General features: G+C 40.2%; 1 protein-coding gene and 1 non-coding gene across 2 annotated transcripts; both read left to right on the forward strand.

Annotated features, from left to right (window-relative positions):
• Positions 1-987: 987 nt before the first annotated feature.
• LOC147873765 (uncharacterized) lies at positions 988-3,852 on the forward strand. The gene is made up of 2 exons (XM_087349636.1): positions 988-1,177; positions 2,394-3,852. The coding sequence occupies exon 2, from the start codon at positions 2,422-2,424 to the stop codon at positions 3,607-3,609; it is 1,188 nt and encodes a 395-aa protein (XP_087205762.1). The 5' UTR covers positions 988-1,177; positions 2,394-2,421; the 3' UTR covers positions 3,610-3,852.
• Positions 3,853-12,684: 8,832 nt separating this feature from the next.
• LOC147873766 (U6 spliceosomal RNA) lies at positions 12,685-12,791 on the forward strand. The gene has a single exon (XR_015535407.1). It is a non-coding gene; the product is annotated as a U6 spliceosomal RNA (small nuclear RNA).
• Positions 12,792-14,765: the final 1,974 nt, after the last annotated feature.

Raw genomic sequence — 14,765 nt, forward strand, 5'->3', positions numbered from 1 at the left:
TCTGAAATTGCGGCGTTAAATAAAATACGAATAAATAAAAAATTATGAGCTACTATAACCACACAAAATCTGCAGATTAATTCGGAAACACCCGGTAGCTTACAGGCCTCATCATTGAACGTGCGTCGTTTAATACGCCCGTAAAAATTTCCCCAGAAACCAACATCCTAACAGAGATTCGAACAGAGGACTGTGTATTCGTGTCTGTGACCTTAGACCTCGTAATTTCCTCTCCGAAACGAAAGAATTTTGCCTTGGCGTCGATTTCTTCTCGTGGGTGCTTTCCCGTCAACAGAAACCATCCTTGTCGGGACTCGAACACAGTGTCGAAGCCTTCGTTTCCGAAATCTCCTCTTCCAAACAAAGAACTCTGATCCCTTCTTCTGTCTCGCTTAGTTTCGGAGCCAAAGGAACCGCCCTTGAAGGAAATCGAACTCAGGACACTTCTTCCAGAGTTCTTACCTTCCTGCGTTCTCTCATTGGTCAAAATGAATAATCGGGATTCGAAGGAAGGAACATTTTCCCTGTCGCAGGGGCGATGGGTTCAACAGCGCCCGGGCCCCTCAAAAATCGTCTTTAAAATTAAAAAAGTATAAAAAACACGACGTTATTTTTAAACAAGGGCAAATTAAATTGAAAAATTTACTTCAAGCCTCGTTTCATTACTTTTCAATTAATTTCCTTTTACACTGAAAATATTTAATATTAATTTTTGATTTCTTACAAATTATAACTTGGAGTAATTCAATTTGTATTTCTTTAACTACAAAGAATGTGTAAATATGAAACGCAGGTGTTCTTATAAAATACGAACACGTGCAACAATCTCGGCTGGCATGCCATAAGGTTCATTTTTCATTTCTTATGCACGCCTGAATGAACCGTATTGGACTCCCTCTACTGACTGTTGCGTCATAGTTACGTCTGCTTTGTTGTGTTGGTATAAATAGCAGGCAACAATCGGCTTTCGTCACTCTGGTTCGAATTGTGCAGCAAAGAGGTTTTGGATTAAGTGCTTCGAGAACGAGATACTTTTGTGTTGCCTTAGTTAGCAAAAGCCTTTCGTGGATTTACGTTCTATAATTTAGTGACAATTAATATTTCGTTCGATTAATATTTAAGTTATAATTAAACGTTTGCTGCCTGTGGACATCGAGATTTCCTCCTCTCCACAAAGGTGAGCCAAGGGTTTCCTATTTAATATTATTGCTCATTACATTTACAATTGTGAGAAGGATTATTGCAGTGATGTGCTGTCTCTTACGAAAGTTTACCGCGGATTTAAACGCTGTTCTTCCCTTCTGGAAGCTGTCGGTCTCCGCATTCCTGCTCGGAATCTGAAAGACTCTTCTCTGTTCAGTTGCAGCCCTTCGATTAAAAACATTCCCTTTGCTGGACGCTCATCAACTGCTGATGCTGTCTGCTGGGGCGTCCATGAATTTGTAAGGAAGATCGCTTCCTTTAATCGCAATTTACGAAGCTCTATTTTATTTGATTTATTTAAATTATTATTACAAACATCTGATGCATTCAGTAGCAATTTTTCTTTGTGCATTAACGTCCTATGCACTCGTGTGTTGTTTGATAATCTCTTTGTTGTTACCTTTCCATCTTGATTGTTGTGTTCGTCTCGCGTGCTGTAACTGTAATTGGCTATTGAATTTTTATTTGTAATTTTCTGTGGCATCGTGAGGATTGGTATGCAATTGTTAAACATTGTTGTTGTGCTCCAAATACTGTCTGCATTTATGGTAAATAGTTCAATTTCTACAGCAATACAAAAAACCTAGCGAATTAATTTCGTAACTCTTTTAATTCGTAGATGGCCCAAAGAGTATTTAAGAATTCCGAATAATCGCTGCTTACAGAGTAACCCTTAAATAAGGAATGTAGCGTTAACTCGTGTACGAACTAGCACTCGGTTTGAAGTGTCGTGAAAACTGTGAAGTTCTTCTTGAAGTTCAGTGCAGAGCAACGAAGCTTAGTAGCGTTTTGCTTTTGAGTTTGAAACGATGATGAACCAACTGGCAAGTATGATATCGTCTTATTAACTGAAGGAACGTAAATTCTGTTTCTCGGAATTGAAATCGTAGTAAGTCGATGTACCTGATCTTGTTTTCACCGAAAGAGCAGGAAACGTTTTCTCATTCCGATTTATCCTGCAGTGCGTCCAAGGATGAATAATGCATACAAAATATCGTATCCCTGGATTAATTTTTAGCATAATAACACACTAATCGACCGGTCAAAGAGCAAAATATTAATAATATAAATATAAGAATACGTAGTATAAATTTGTATTTCACGCGTTCCGAATTTCGTGTTGTATTTAAAAGGGCACTGATGCTATAATAGCATTGGAAGGTAATAAGATGTATCTTTTATGACTGCAGGTGCCTGAGGAGAAAAGCGATAACGACCATGGAGAACGTTAAGACATTGATTGACAATCTGATTGGTGATGGAAAGGTAGAAAAGTGTGGACAACAAATATTAGCAGAACCTTTATTTATGATATTAACGCATTTTGCTCGCATGGAGAAAGAGCTGGAGGTCCTTCGTGAGCGAAACAAAGACGTCGAGGACATGAGAAGAAAAATCAAGGACTTAGAGAAGCGAAAAGTGATTGACAATAGAAGCACACACGAAACGATAAATGGTCTGATTCATGTAGTATCAAATATCATGGCCGAAAGCGTCAACCTGAACGAGCAGATTCAGAGCTTACGTGCCTGCCACTATCAGAACTTGGCACCAGCCTGCAGTGAGAACTGGGATGAGGACTGCAGTGACAAAAAGGACGAGGACTGGAGTGATAACTGGGACAAGGACTGCAGTGAGAACTGGTACGAGGACTGCAGTGAGAATTGGGACGAGGACTGCAGTGAGAATTGGGACGTGGACTGCAGTGAGAAAAGGGACGAGGACTGCAGTGAGAATTGGGACGAGGACTGCAGTGAGAAAAGGGACGAGGACTGCAGTGAGAATTGGGACGTGGACTGCAGTGAGAAAAGGGACGAGGACTGCAGTGAGAACTGGGACGTGGACTGCAGTGAGAAAAGGGACGATGACTGCAGTGAGAATTGGGACGAAGACTGCAGTGAGAATTGGGACGAGGACTGCAGTGAGAATTGCGACGTGGACTGCAGTGAGAAAAGGGACGAGGACTGCAGTGAGAACTGGGACGAGGACTGCAGTGAGAAAAGGGACGAGGACTGCAGTGAAAACTGGTACGTGGACTGCAGTGAGAAAAGGGACGATGACTGCAGTGAGAATTGGGACGTGGACTGCAGTGAGAAAAGGGACGAGGACTGCAGTGAGAACTGGGACGTGGACTGCAGTGAGAAAAGGGACAATGACTGCAGTGAGAATTGGGACGAGGACTGCAGTGAGAAAAGGGACGAGGACTGCAGTGAGAATTGGGACGTGGACTGCAGTGAGAAAAGGGACGAGGACTGCAGTGAGAACTGGGACGTGGACTGCAGTGAGAAAAGGGACGATGACTGCAGTGAGAATTGGGACGAGGACTGCAGTGAGAAAAGGGACGAGGACTGCAGTGAGAATTGGGACGTGGACTGCAGTGAGAAAATAGGACGAGGACTGCAGTGAGAATTGCGACGTGGACTGCAGTGAGAAAAGGGACGAGGACTGCAGTGAGAATTGGGACGAGGACTGCAGTGAGAAAAGGGACGAGGACTGCAGTGAGAATTGGGACGAGGACTGCAGTGAGAATTGGGACGTGGACTGCAGTGAGAAAAAGGACGAGGACTGCAGTGAGAACTGGGACGTGGACTGCAGTGAGAAAAGGGACGAGGACTGCAGTGAGAAAAGGGACGAGGACTGCAGTTAGAATTGCGACGAGGACTGCATTGAGAAAAGGGACGAAGACTGCAGTGAGAATTGGAACGAGGACTGCAGTGAGAAAAGGGACGAGGACTGCAGTGAGAATTGGGACGTGGACTGCAGTGAGAAAAGGGACGAGGACTGCAGTGAGAACTGGGACGTGGACTGCAGCGAGAAAAGGGACGAGGACTGCAGTGACAAATGGGACGAGGACTGCAGTGAGGACTGGGACGAGGACTGCAGTGAGAATTGGGACGTGGACTGCAGTGAGAAAAGGGACGAACACTGCAGTGAGAACTGGGACGAGGACTGCATTGAGAAAAGGGACGAGGACTGCAGTGAGAATTGGGACGAGGACTGCAGTGAGAAAAGGGACAAGGACTGCAGTGAGAACTGGGACGAGGACTGCAGTGAGAAAACGGACGAGGACTGCAGTGAGAATTGGGACGAGGCCTGCAGTGAGAAAAGGGACGAGGACTGCAGTGAGAATTTCGACGAGGACTGCAGTGAGAAAAGGTATAAGAACTGTAGTGAGGACTGGGACGAGGCCTGCAGTGAGAACTGGGACGAGGACTGCAGTGAGAATTGCGACGTGGACTGCAGTGAGAAAAGGGACGAGGACTGCAGTGAGAACTGGGACGTGGACTGCAGTGAGAAAAGGGACGAGGACTGCAGTGAGAACTGGTACGTGGACTGCAGTGAGAAAAGGGACGATGACTGCAGTGAGAATTGGGACGTGGACTGCAGTGAGAAAAGGGACGAGGACTGCAGTGAGAACTGGGACGTGGACTGCAGTGAGAAAAGGGACAATGACTGCAGTGAGAATTGGGACGAGGACTGCAGTGAGAAAAGGGACGAGGACTGCAGTGAGAATTGGGACGTGGACTGCAGTGAGAAAAGGGACGAGGACTGCAGTGAGAACTGGGACGTGGACTGCAGTGAGAAAAGGGACGATGACTGCAGTGAGAATTGGGACGAGGACTGCAGTGAGAAAAGGGACGAGGACTGCAGTGAGAATTGGGACGTGGACTGCAGTGAGAAAATAGGACGAGGACTGCAGTGAGAATTGCGACGTGGACTGCAGTGAGAAAAGGGACGAGGACTGCAGTGAGAATTGGGACGAGGACTGCAGTGAGAATTGGGACGAGGACTGCAGTGAGAATTGGGACGTGGACTGCAGTGAGAAAAAGGACGAGGACTGCAGTGAGAACTGGGACGTGGACTGCAGTGAGAAAAGGGACGAGGACTGCAGTGAGAAAAGGGACGAGGACTGCAGTTAGAATTGCGACGAGGACTGCATTGAGAAAAGGGACGAAGACTGCAGTGAGAATTGGAACGAGGACTGCAGTGAGAAAAGGGACGAGGACTGCAGTGAGAATTGGGACGTGGACTGCAGTGAGAAAAGGGACGAGGACTGCAGTGAGAACTGGGACGTGGACTGCAGCGAGAAAAGGGACGAGGACTGCAGTGACAAATGGGACGAGGACTGCAGTGAGGACTGGGACGAGGACTGCAGTGAGAATTGGGACGTGGACTGCAGTGAGAAAAGGGACGAACACTGCAGTGAGAACTGGGACGAGGACTGCATTGAGAAAAGGGACGAGGACTGCAGTGAGAATTGGGACGAGGACTGCAGTGAGAAAAGGGACAAGGACTGCAGTGAGAACTGGGACGAGGACTGCAGTGAGAAAACGGACGAGGACTGCAGTGAGAATTGGGACGAGGCCTGCAGTGAGAAAAGGGACGAGGACTGCAGTGAGAATTGCGACGAGGACTGCAGTGAGAAAAGGTATAAGAACTGTAGTGAGGACTGGGACGAGGCCTGCAGTGAGAACTGGGACGAGGACTGTAGTGAGAATTGGGACGAGGACTGCATTGAGAAAAGGGACGAGGACTGCAGTGAGAATTGGGACGAGGACTGCAGTGAGAAAAGGGACAAGGACTGCAGTGTGAACTGGGACTAGGACTGCAGTGAGAAAAGGGACGAGGACTGCAGTGAGAATTGGGACGAGGACTGCAGTGAGAAAAGGGACGAGGACTGCAGTGAGAATTGGGACGAGGACTGCAGTGAGAAAAGGGACGATGACTGCATTGAGAAAAGGGACGAGGACTGCAGTGAGAACTGGGACGAGGACTGCATTGAGAAAAGGGACGAGGACTACAGTGATAATTGAGACAAGGACTGCAGTGAGAAAAGGGACAAGGACTGTAGTGAGAAAAGGAACGAGGACTGCAGTGAGAACTGGACGAGGACTGCAGTGATAACTGGGACAAGAACTGCAGTGAGGACTGGTGCAAGAACTGCAGTAAGAACTGGAACGAGGATTGCAGTGAGGACTGGTACAAGGATTGCAGTGAGAACTGGGACGAGGACTGCAGCGACCAGGGCGTTGACCAAGGCAGATTTTGGGTTCTTCAATTTATTGGAATTCAGCTTGTAACATTAACAATTTATTTTAATTATTTTCAATAAATGATATTTACCATTGAAACATACACTTGAATATAAACAGATTATTTGATAAACTGCTACATGTTTAACCATTTTTATAATTTTTAAGTTTTTCCAAAATATATTCTTATATCTGAATGTATGTCATCACTTGACTGTCGCAGTATTATGCAGCAATGAAGATTTATGTTACATTACTAATACTTGTAGGAAAACTAATGCAGTTAGAAGTCCATTCTTCACAGGCTGCATCCCTCAGCATAGACGCAAAACATTCAGAAACAGTTCCTTTGCAATTTTCAATCCACTTGAACTGTCAGCAAATTACTGTAGTTGAGGCAACATGCTTTATTTTCTATGGCACTGTGTTTTGGCTTTCTCAGGAACACAAAGGGAATGGGTGGAAAACCTGGAAACAAAACTACAATGTTAAGGGAATCATTCTTTAAAAGGAATTGTTCCCAATATATTGTGATATGAAGGATTATCAAAAGGGGCAAGAGTCGAGCCGATGCGCTGATGCTGACAGGCAGAGGCAGACACTTGATGGGTTGAATAACTGCAAGGAAACTGAGGCTGACACTCAGGAACATGCGAGTTAATACAAAAGAACACCTTACATAAAATGAATGCACTTCTCGTAATAAACAATGCTCGAGAAGCAAACAATACTTGCTGAAACAGAACACAGCAGAAATGTAATTAGGAGGGTAGTAGTTCCAGTGATCTTTTGTTGCTAACTACTCACTTTCCATTCTGTCAGCAAATCACTTTGTGGGTTACCTTTTAGATGCTTTAAGTGAACAGGTATTTTTTATATTAATATTGGTATACAGTAAATATCTCTCTATTAATTTTAACTTTACTTAAGTGTTACAATTTTATAGTTCCTGGAAGGTCTTGATGGTACAAGCAGATTCTCTGGATGGAGGAACTCGATATAACGATATTATGTGGAGACTTTCTGGTCATTAGATACTAAAATGCACTGAAATCTATGACTGATATGCTAATGGTAATAATGAATGGACATTGCAAATGGTGTCATAATGCTGCAATGTGTTTGCTGTTATAGCATAATTAAACGAAAAAAGTCTACAGTCTCTTACAGCTAAGAGTTCTAACTCTGTGTTGCTTCTTTTTCAACGTGAACATGGCCTTTGCAGTTGTTCCCTCCTTGAGAGCCTTAAGTGCGTCTTCGTACTGGCAACAAAGAGTTTGTCTTGATGCCAAGTTTTTCATACCCCAGATGCCTTCATACGCCAGGCGATGAAATTAATTATGTGTCATGACAATAATTAATGAAGAATAAATGCAGATTCATTGCCTGACACCTCTGCATTAAATAATATATGTGCGTGTGATTCTTAATTGCATTCATTTTATTTAAGGATTGTGATCTACTCCTAAAATCAATCCAAGATAAAGCTCCTATAAACAAATGGTCACAATTGCCTTGTCAGAGGCTGCAGCAATGAAGCATCAGTTCGAAAGTAATATTTGGACAGGATTAATTGGTGATCACATTAAGAGTTAGTGTTTAAACTCTTGGGGTGTCTTATATACATTTTCAGTAGAATTACCTTGAATACTACTGGCTGTACCATTGACAGTGTAAAAAAAACTGTGTGGTTTATGCAAGGCTAAGCTCCTGTTCATTTACCTGCAACATAAAGCAGCATTTGCACTCTCATCACACACATTGATGGATGAGATAAACCAAATCGACTTTGTGGCCCGATTTTACATCTACCAACTCCTACCTGTGGGAGAATCTGAAGGGCATAATTTTGTTGGAAAGAGTCCACATGGATTACTACCTTTGGCATTTGATTCAGTGGCTTGGACAACAGTAGCACATATGACTGGAATTTTTCATTGCACTACTATCAGGAATTCTTGGTGTGTCAGAGGTAATTTATGCACTCAATGGAAGAAGCAGTATTTTCGGATTTTTTTTGGGGGGGGGGGAAGCTTTTTGAAAGTTAAGATGCTGTTAAACTATGCTTAAGTACAAAATTGAATGTGCTTCTAATAAGGTGTTTTACTTGTCTCATTTGATTTACTGATGCTTCCAGTTCTCACTAATGAAGAGGTTGCAACCCTATGTTTATAATAATTTTCTGAGTTTGCTTTAAGAATAGAACACAATCATTTTGTTTGATGCATACAATTAAGAAGAACCAACTATTTGGCCATTTCTAATTATCTGCATATGTTACCCAAAACACTGATCTAGAAGACATCCTATTTTTATATTTCAGAAGAATTATATAAGTGCTGAATGATGCACTTGCCAATTAATTCGTGTCGTAAAAGAGCTTACCGTTTCCTCCATATATTTTTACAGTACCATTTTATGTACAAACTTTCATATAAAGTATCCTCAATCACTTTCATTTAGTCGGGTTATCTTTCATGAGACAACTCTGTAGATTACAGACTTTTAAAATACCACATTAATATATCCACTCAGCCAGTCAAGTGCAGGAGACTACGAGTTGCATTTGAGAAATCTCTATTTCCAGCCAAAGAGTGGAGGACATATTCTTTAAAACTGAAATCAATGTTGTTCTTCTCCACTAGTGCCGACACCTAAATAAGAAAATTCTCATGTGCCTATTTCAGTCAAATGCACAGAGGGACATGACTGGAACCTGCAGCAAACATTCTAGGTGTTGAATGGTGCAGCTTTTGTTGTTTTCCTAATCATGTTGAATATTGCCAAAAGATGTTTACAATGGGAAGAAACAATCAGTATTCTGATACAAAGAGTTTAAAAAACTGTGACTATTCTGTCCCTCTATAACCTTAAAATAACATTCTGTACTGTGATGTTTTCTTTGGTACAATACAAATTTATAGAATAAAAACTCTATCCAAGAAGACATTCTAAGAAGAAGATTCTAGATTTGGTGTGGTAGGAATAAGATTCATATTTGAAAATAAATTAGGATTTGCCTTAGCCAAGAACTTCATTGCATCTTCGGTTTTTAGGGTTATAGTATCACCGTTCTTCATTCTTTCTACATACGTTAGAAAGTAGGTATTAATAAAGTTAGCTATTAGTTTAGGATCATTATTATATATCATTATTGGTGGGCTTTCAATGTGCTTTATGTATTTGCCAGTAAAGTGTAACAATTTAATCAAAGCAAGGAAATTTGCTTATAGTTCATTACTGCCACTAAAGTTTGTATGTTATCTGTTAATAAAGACTGTGATACCACCAATAAGGTAAGTGGATGCCCATCCAGTTTTGTGATTAAACATGTAATTAACTATACACAAAATAAAGAATAGCTGTTTACACAAAGAATTGGCAAATTTATAACAAGGGATGTACATATTTGTATAGCAGGAAGAGTAACGATCCATTAACATAGGTATTGCACATGAAGTAATGTGAAATTACAAAAGTGGCTAAGGACAGCATTATAGTACACTTAGATCAAAAGTCAATCATAATACATGAGTAACTTGGTACACGCAATGTAGGAGAGAAGAAAATATGTTCAAGGAAACAATAAGCAAATAAAGAGTCGGCAAAAGTTGCTGATGCTTCCAGTACATTAAGAGAGGTAGAAAGATGCAGTTTTATATTTAAAAGATTCTTGTACCATTAAATGTCCATTATTAAAATTATCCCATCTACAGAAACTGAGATAAGGTAAAATGAATTACCAAAAATCAATCCTAGGACATTATGATGAAATAAGACGACAAATTTTGAAAGCTTGTTGATCTCTGTTTTATCACCCATTAAGTAATATCAACTAAGGAGATACAACTAGTGTGAAAGATTATTCAATATCAGTAGTAACTGTGTTTCTTGATGCTCTTGAGAACGATATGTACAATAGGTTAGGCCATGAAATGAATATTAATAGCACAACATATTTGGCCCAGGACACTTTGGCTTCAAGGTACATGCACTGAAAATGCAACCTTCATTTTGTCACAGTTGTATTTATAAGTAAACAGCTGTTATGTCCTTAATTGCCACTGACCACTTGCTCATTGCAATGGTTAGGAGTTGTGATTTATTTGAGGTTATGACTGAATGTTGAAGTGTTTAAGACTAGATTGTGCTTGATAGGTTTAAGAAAATTGGGTGGTAGCCTGTGAACTTGATTCATCTGGCTCAGGATAAGGAAAGGTGGCATGTTATTGTGAACATATTAGTGAATATTTGGGTTTAGCAAAAGGTGGAGAATTTCTTGACTTTCTGAAGGACTGTACTTTGTGCTTCCTGTCATGTCAATTTCATTTGCATTTAACGGCTACTCAAATGCCTCAGTCCATGGTACAAACATTTTCTGTGGTGGGGTTGCTGAGAACATAAAAAGTAGCTTTCAGACTCTTCCAAGCTTGTCTCTTATGCCCTTCTTTTCTTAGCTGTATAGAGTGAAGGTGAAAGTCAGAGTAAAAGATTCTTAATAAGTAATTTAAGAAATTAACAATTTAAACGTATACATTTTAATTGATTAATTTTTATTACACATACCTGGAACATGGTTTAAGAATTCATTTTCTTATAATGAGCATTTCTGATGATAAAAGCTACCTTTTTATAATCCCAGCCAAATGCTTGGTTGTAGCCCAAACTTCTTACTAAGAGAATGATAATTTGTTGTTTGGTCACATCTGTCATGCCCTTTATATGACAATGACAGATGAGTATGGAGCAGTGGCAAAATGATGATTTGGAGGGGAAGGCAAATAACTTTGAGAGAAACTGCTCCAGGACCACTTTGCCCACCATAAATGTTCAGGATGATCTGCCATGTGACTGGTATGAGAACCAAGACAATGAAGTTCTTTTAATGATAAAACCTTGCACATTCTCTGGATGATACCAAATTCTTAATCCACTTTCAAAGCAATAGCATAAAATAAGTATAGATATGCAATGTGTACACCAAACTCAATGTCTGTTTTTTACCAGATCATGGCATGTATTGAAACCTTATTAAATAAATATGCAGGTTTAAGAAAATGGTAAGGGTTATTGTTTTCAGTGTTCTGGCTAGTAGTGTGCCACCAGTCTGCTAAAATTCGAGGAATACGCGATGTTTTCTCGTCTCCTTTCCATACAAGCTTTACTGTTTGCTTGAATGTGGCTTTATCAATTATGTAGCTTGACTGCTACACCATTTGATCACGTCTTCATGCACTAGAGCAGCAGAATGTTTCATCTCTAGACCAGAGGTTCCAGTCTTCGCATTCATGCTTGATTCAGAGTGAAGAAAAAAAGAGAATTTTCCCTTTAAGCACAGAACGACTGTGACTCAGTTGAGCTGTGTTGTGTGCAGGTACCTCTCCTTTCACAAAAGATTCTTGTAATGATGGCAAATTAGCCCCTTTGTTTTAAGAATATTATTTTTGTTATCTTTATACTTTTTGGTACTAAACAGTGAGTTTGTGGGAAGTAGATAAAAATTTTATTAAAGATATTTTTAGAAGAAACAGTTGTTAAGAAGAAAATGAAAATAATAGAATATGGGAGACTCAGCCCACCTTCACCCAGCCTTAAGAATGTATGTAAGAACAAGCAAAGAAATGTACTCCAGGAATTTGTATGTTTTGCTGCATTACCCATGGTTAATGGCTTGGAATAATCTTAGAAAAACTGCCTAGATGGCTATGCTTGCTGCTTGAAGAAAGTCTAACTATTTCTATTTAAGGGCCTCTCTTAACCTCATAACTTCTCAAAAAATAAAAAATATAATGGAGAAATGTTTAGATGATTGAAAGGGTTGCCATTTAGAGGTTATTGTCAATCTGAATCACTCCTTGATAGAGGGAACTATATAGAATCTTTGCAACTGCTAGAAGATTATGATCCTCTTGTGAGTGACCACTTAGAGGCAGCCACTGTTTTCAAGGGCACATCTTCGGTCTTTCAGAATGATTTCATTAAAGCCGTCCATGAAGTGATACTAGATGGCATTTTATTGCAGATATAAGAACCACTTAATAAAGGATGAAACTTTAGATATTATTTTCATATTGATGTACATTCATGATGGTAAGAGGTTTTTCTGCTAAAACACTTTCTTTAACTGGTTTTTAAATGCTGACATTTTGTGTCATATATTGCAAACCGAAGGTGTGAGTATAGATTACATCCACAAAATAAGAGAATTTCAGTCATCTAGAAAATGATCACGACAAAGTGTTCTCACGTCTGTGACCCAACTCAAAGAAATGAAGAGGGTAAAATTGCACATGGGGTATTCTGTAGGGGAAAGTGCAGAATACTTTTTCACAAAATTATTGAGAACCAAATCGGTCATCTGTCAGCTTCTCTCTGAAGCAGTGAAATATTTAATCTTCTAGTTTACTAAATATGTCGATTAAATTATCCAATGGCAGTAGCTTGAGTGACAGTCAGTTTGACACTGTACAAACTAACATTGCAGTAATACAGGGAAGATTAGCGTGGCCCCTGCACAAGGATTACGCACAAGATCCTGAAGCGTTTCTTAATTTTAATATATTGTTGAACTGTTTACTTGACTACAGATCATAATTGATTTTGTTAGGTGAACGTTCCTTGCAGTAAGTTTAAAGTACTGACCAATAAATGAGAGCCTGAATGATATACTAGTACAGTATTGCCCAAAATAGGGTCTCCTTTGTGATTCATGACTTACAATATTCCTCAGTCCTGGGAAATTTCAGGACAACAATTTAAAGTAGGCCACACCTGCTGCCTCCCACATCCCTTCAGATTCATCCTGCCACATCACTGAATCCAGATATCTTTTCCTCAGAAATTTACACGCCTGCACAAATTACCTGAACGTCCAGATTATTGAGTATTTAGAATTTCCGCATTTTCACATTGGTCAGTTTTAGCCTCACTATTAACTGTACTTCAACGTTAGACACTGCACAGCAGCTTTTATGTTTACCTTCTCATTTCAGGAGACAGACATACATAGAGAAGATATGTTTGCCGATGTCGACACATTACCTGCATTAATTAGTTTGTATCTACTGAAGCGAATGTAGTTCTAGCATTCAATTTAAAGTCTCTTATATTTGTCACCAGTTCTTGCTGTCTTTGTGTTCAATTCAACACCACACTTATTTTGAACATTGTCCATTGCCTGACATATATTTTATACACATATATACATTTGAATGTTAGTTCTACTCATTTCTTGTGATGACTGGGTATTGGCTGCAGCAGTTAGGAACCCTTTCAATACCAAAATACCTTTTAATATTAATCTTGTATCTTAACTAACAGACTATTCTAGAATTCTAAGATGGGGTGCAGCATTGAGTTTCAAAACATTGTATTTGTCTTAATTAAGAGTTATTAACCTTCACCAGCCATGTGTTATTGAATATGTGTGGTCTAACTGGCCATATGTCAGAGCAGCTTGCCATAATTTATTAAACACCAGAGTCAATGTTCAGGAGTAGAGACTTAAATTTAAACACCAAGTTAAAACTACTCTCTGTGCTTTTATATGGCTCTGAATCGTGGATGTTGACTGAAGCTTCTTCAAAAAAGCTGGAGGCCTTCGAAATGTGGTTGTACTGACATATTCTCAGAATTTCCTGGATTGACCGTGTAACCAACAAAAAAGTTCTCGAGAAACTCCGGAAAGACGTTGAGGTTGTTAAACCCATAAAAAAGAGAAAGTTGGAATGTTTCTGTCATATCATGAGAATTAGAGATAGATACGGGCTTCTTCTGCTGATAATCCAGTAAAAAGTGTTCGGAAAGAGGGGACCTGGCAGGCTAAGAATCTCCTGGCTTCAGAACCTAAAAACTTGGTTCTCGATGTCCACTGGAGGGCTTTTTCAAGTAGCAGCCAGTATAGCTGCTATGCTGATCGCCAACATCCAGAACGGATAGGAACTTTAAGAAGAAGCAGAAGAAGAGTCAATGCTTGTCCTGCAGTCATGTAGAATGGGAGGTTTAAATATCTTATTCCCAAATGGTAAAGGTTAAAAATTTCTTTCTGTGTTGGATTAGATTTGTAGTGCAGTGTCATCATAGATTGGATATAAGAATTAGATCTTGTAAATCCATGGCTATTATATTTGCCATGGCCAGGCCACATAAAAAAACATTTTGTGTAAGCAAAATTTGTGCGCTTATTGAGAGACAGAATATGGGACCTAGTAAGAAAGAAAACAGGTCGCTGGTATTTTACAATGAACTGAAAAGTAGTGGGAAAGGAAAGTACACACAAGCATGTACTCAGGGGGCTAGAAGATGTGCAAATGATTAAAGATCATCATCTGGAAATTTGATAATGTCAGGGAATATGGAATATAGGACTTGAGTTGCGTGTAACAAAGAAAAGGCTATTCATTATTTATTTTCTAAATATAGTTTATACCATTTGATTAAATGAATTAATTTCCCTGATGCCACTGATGATGACCTCTTGAGGTTGAAACGAGTATGGCAATAGTATCTTTTTTATGGTGTTAATAGTTG

The sequence above is a fragment of the Zootermopsis nevadensis genome, unplaced genomic scaffold (genome assembly GCF_977971745.1).
Source record: "Zootermopsis nevadensis isolate Lab colony 2312 unplaced genomic scaffold, Znev_1.0 Znev_ptg000016l, whole genome shotgun sequence".
Lineage (NCBI taxonomy): Eukaryota > Metazoa > Arthropoda > Insecta > Blattodea > Termopsidae > Zootermopsis > Zootermopsis nevadensis.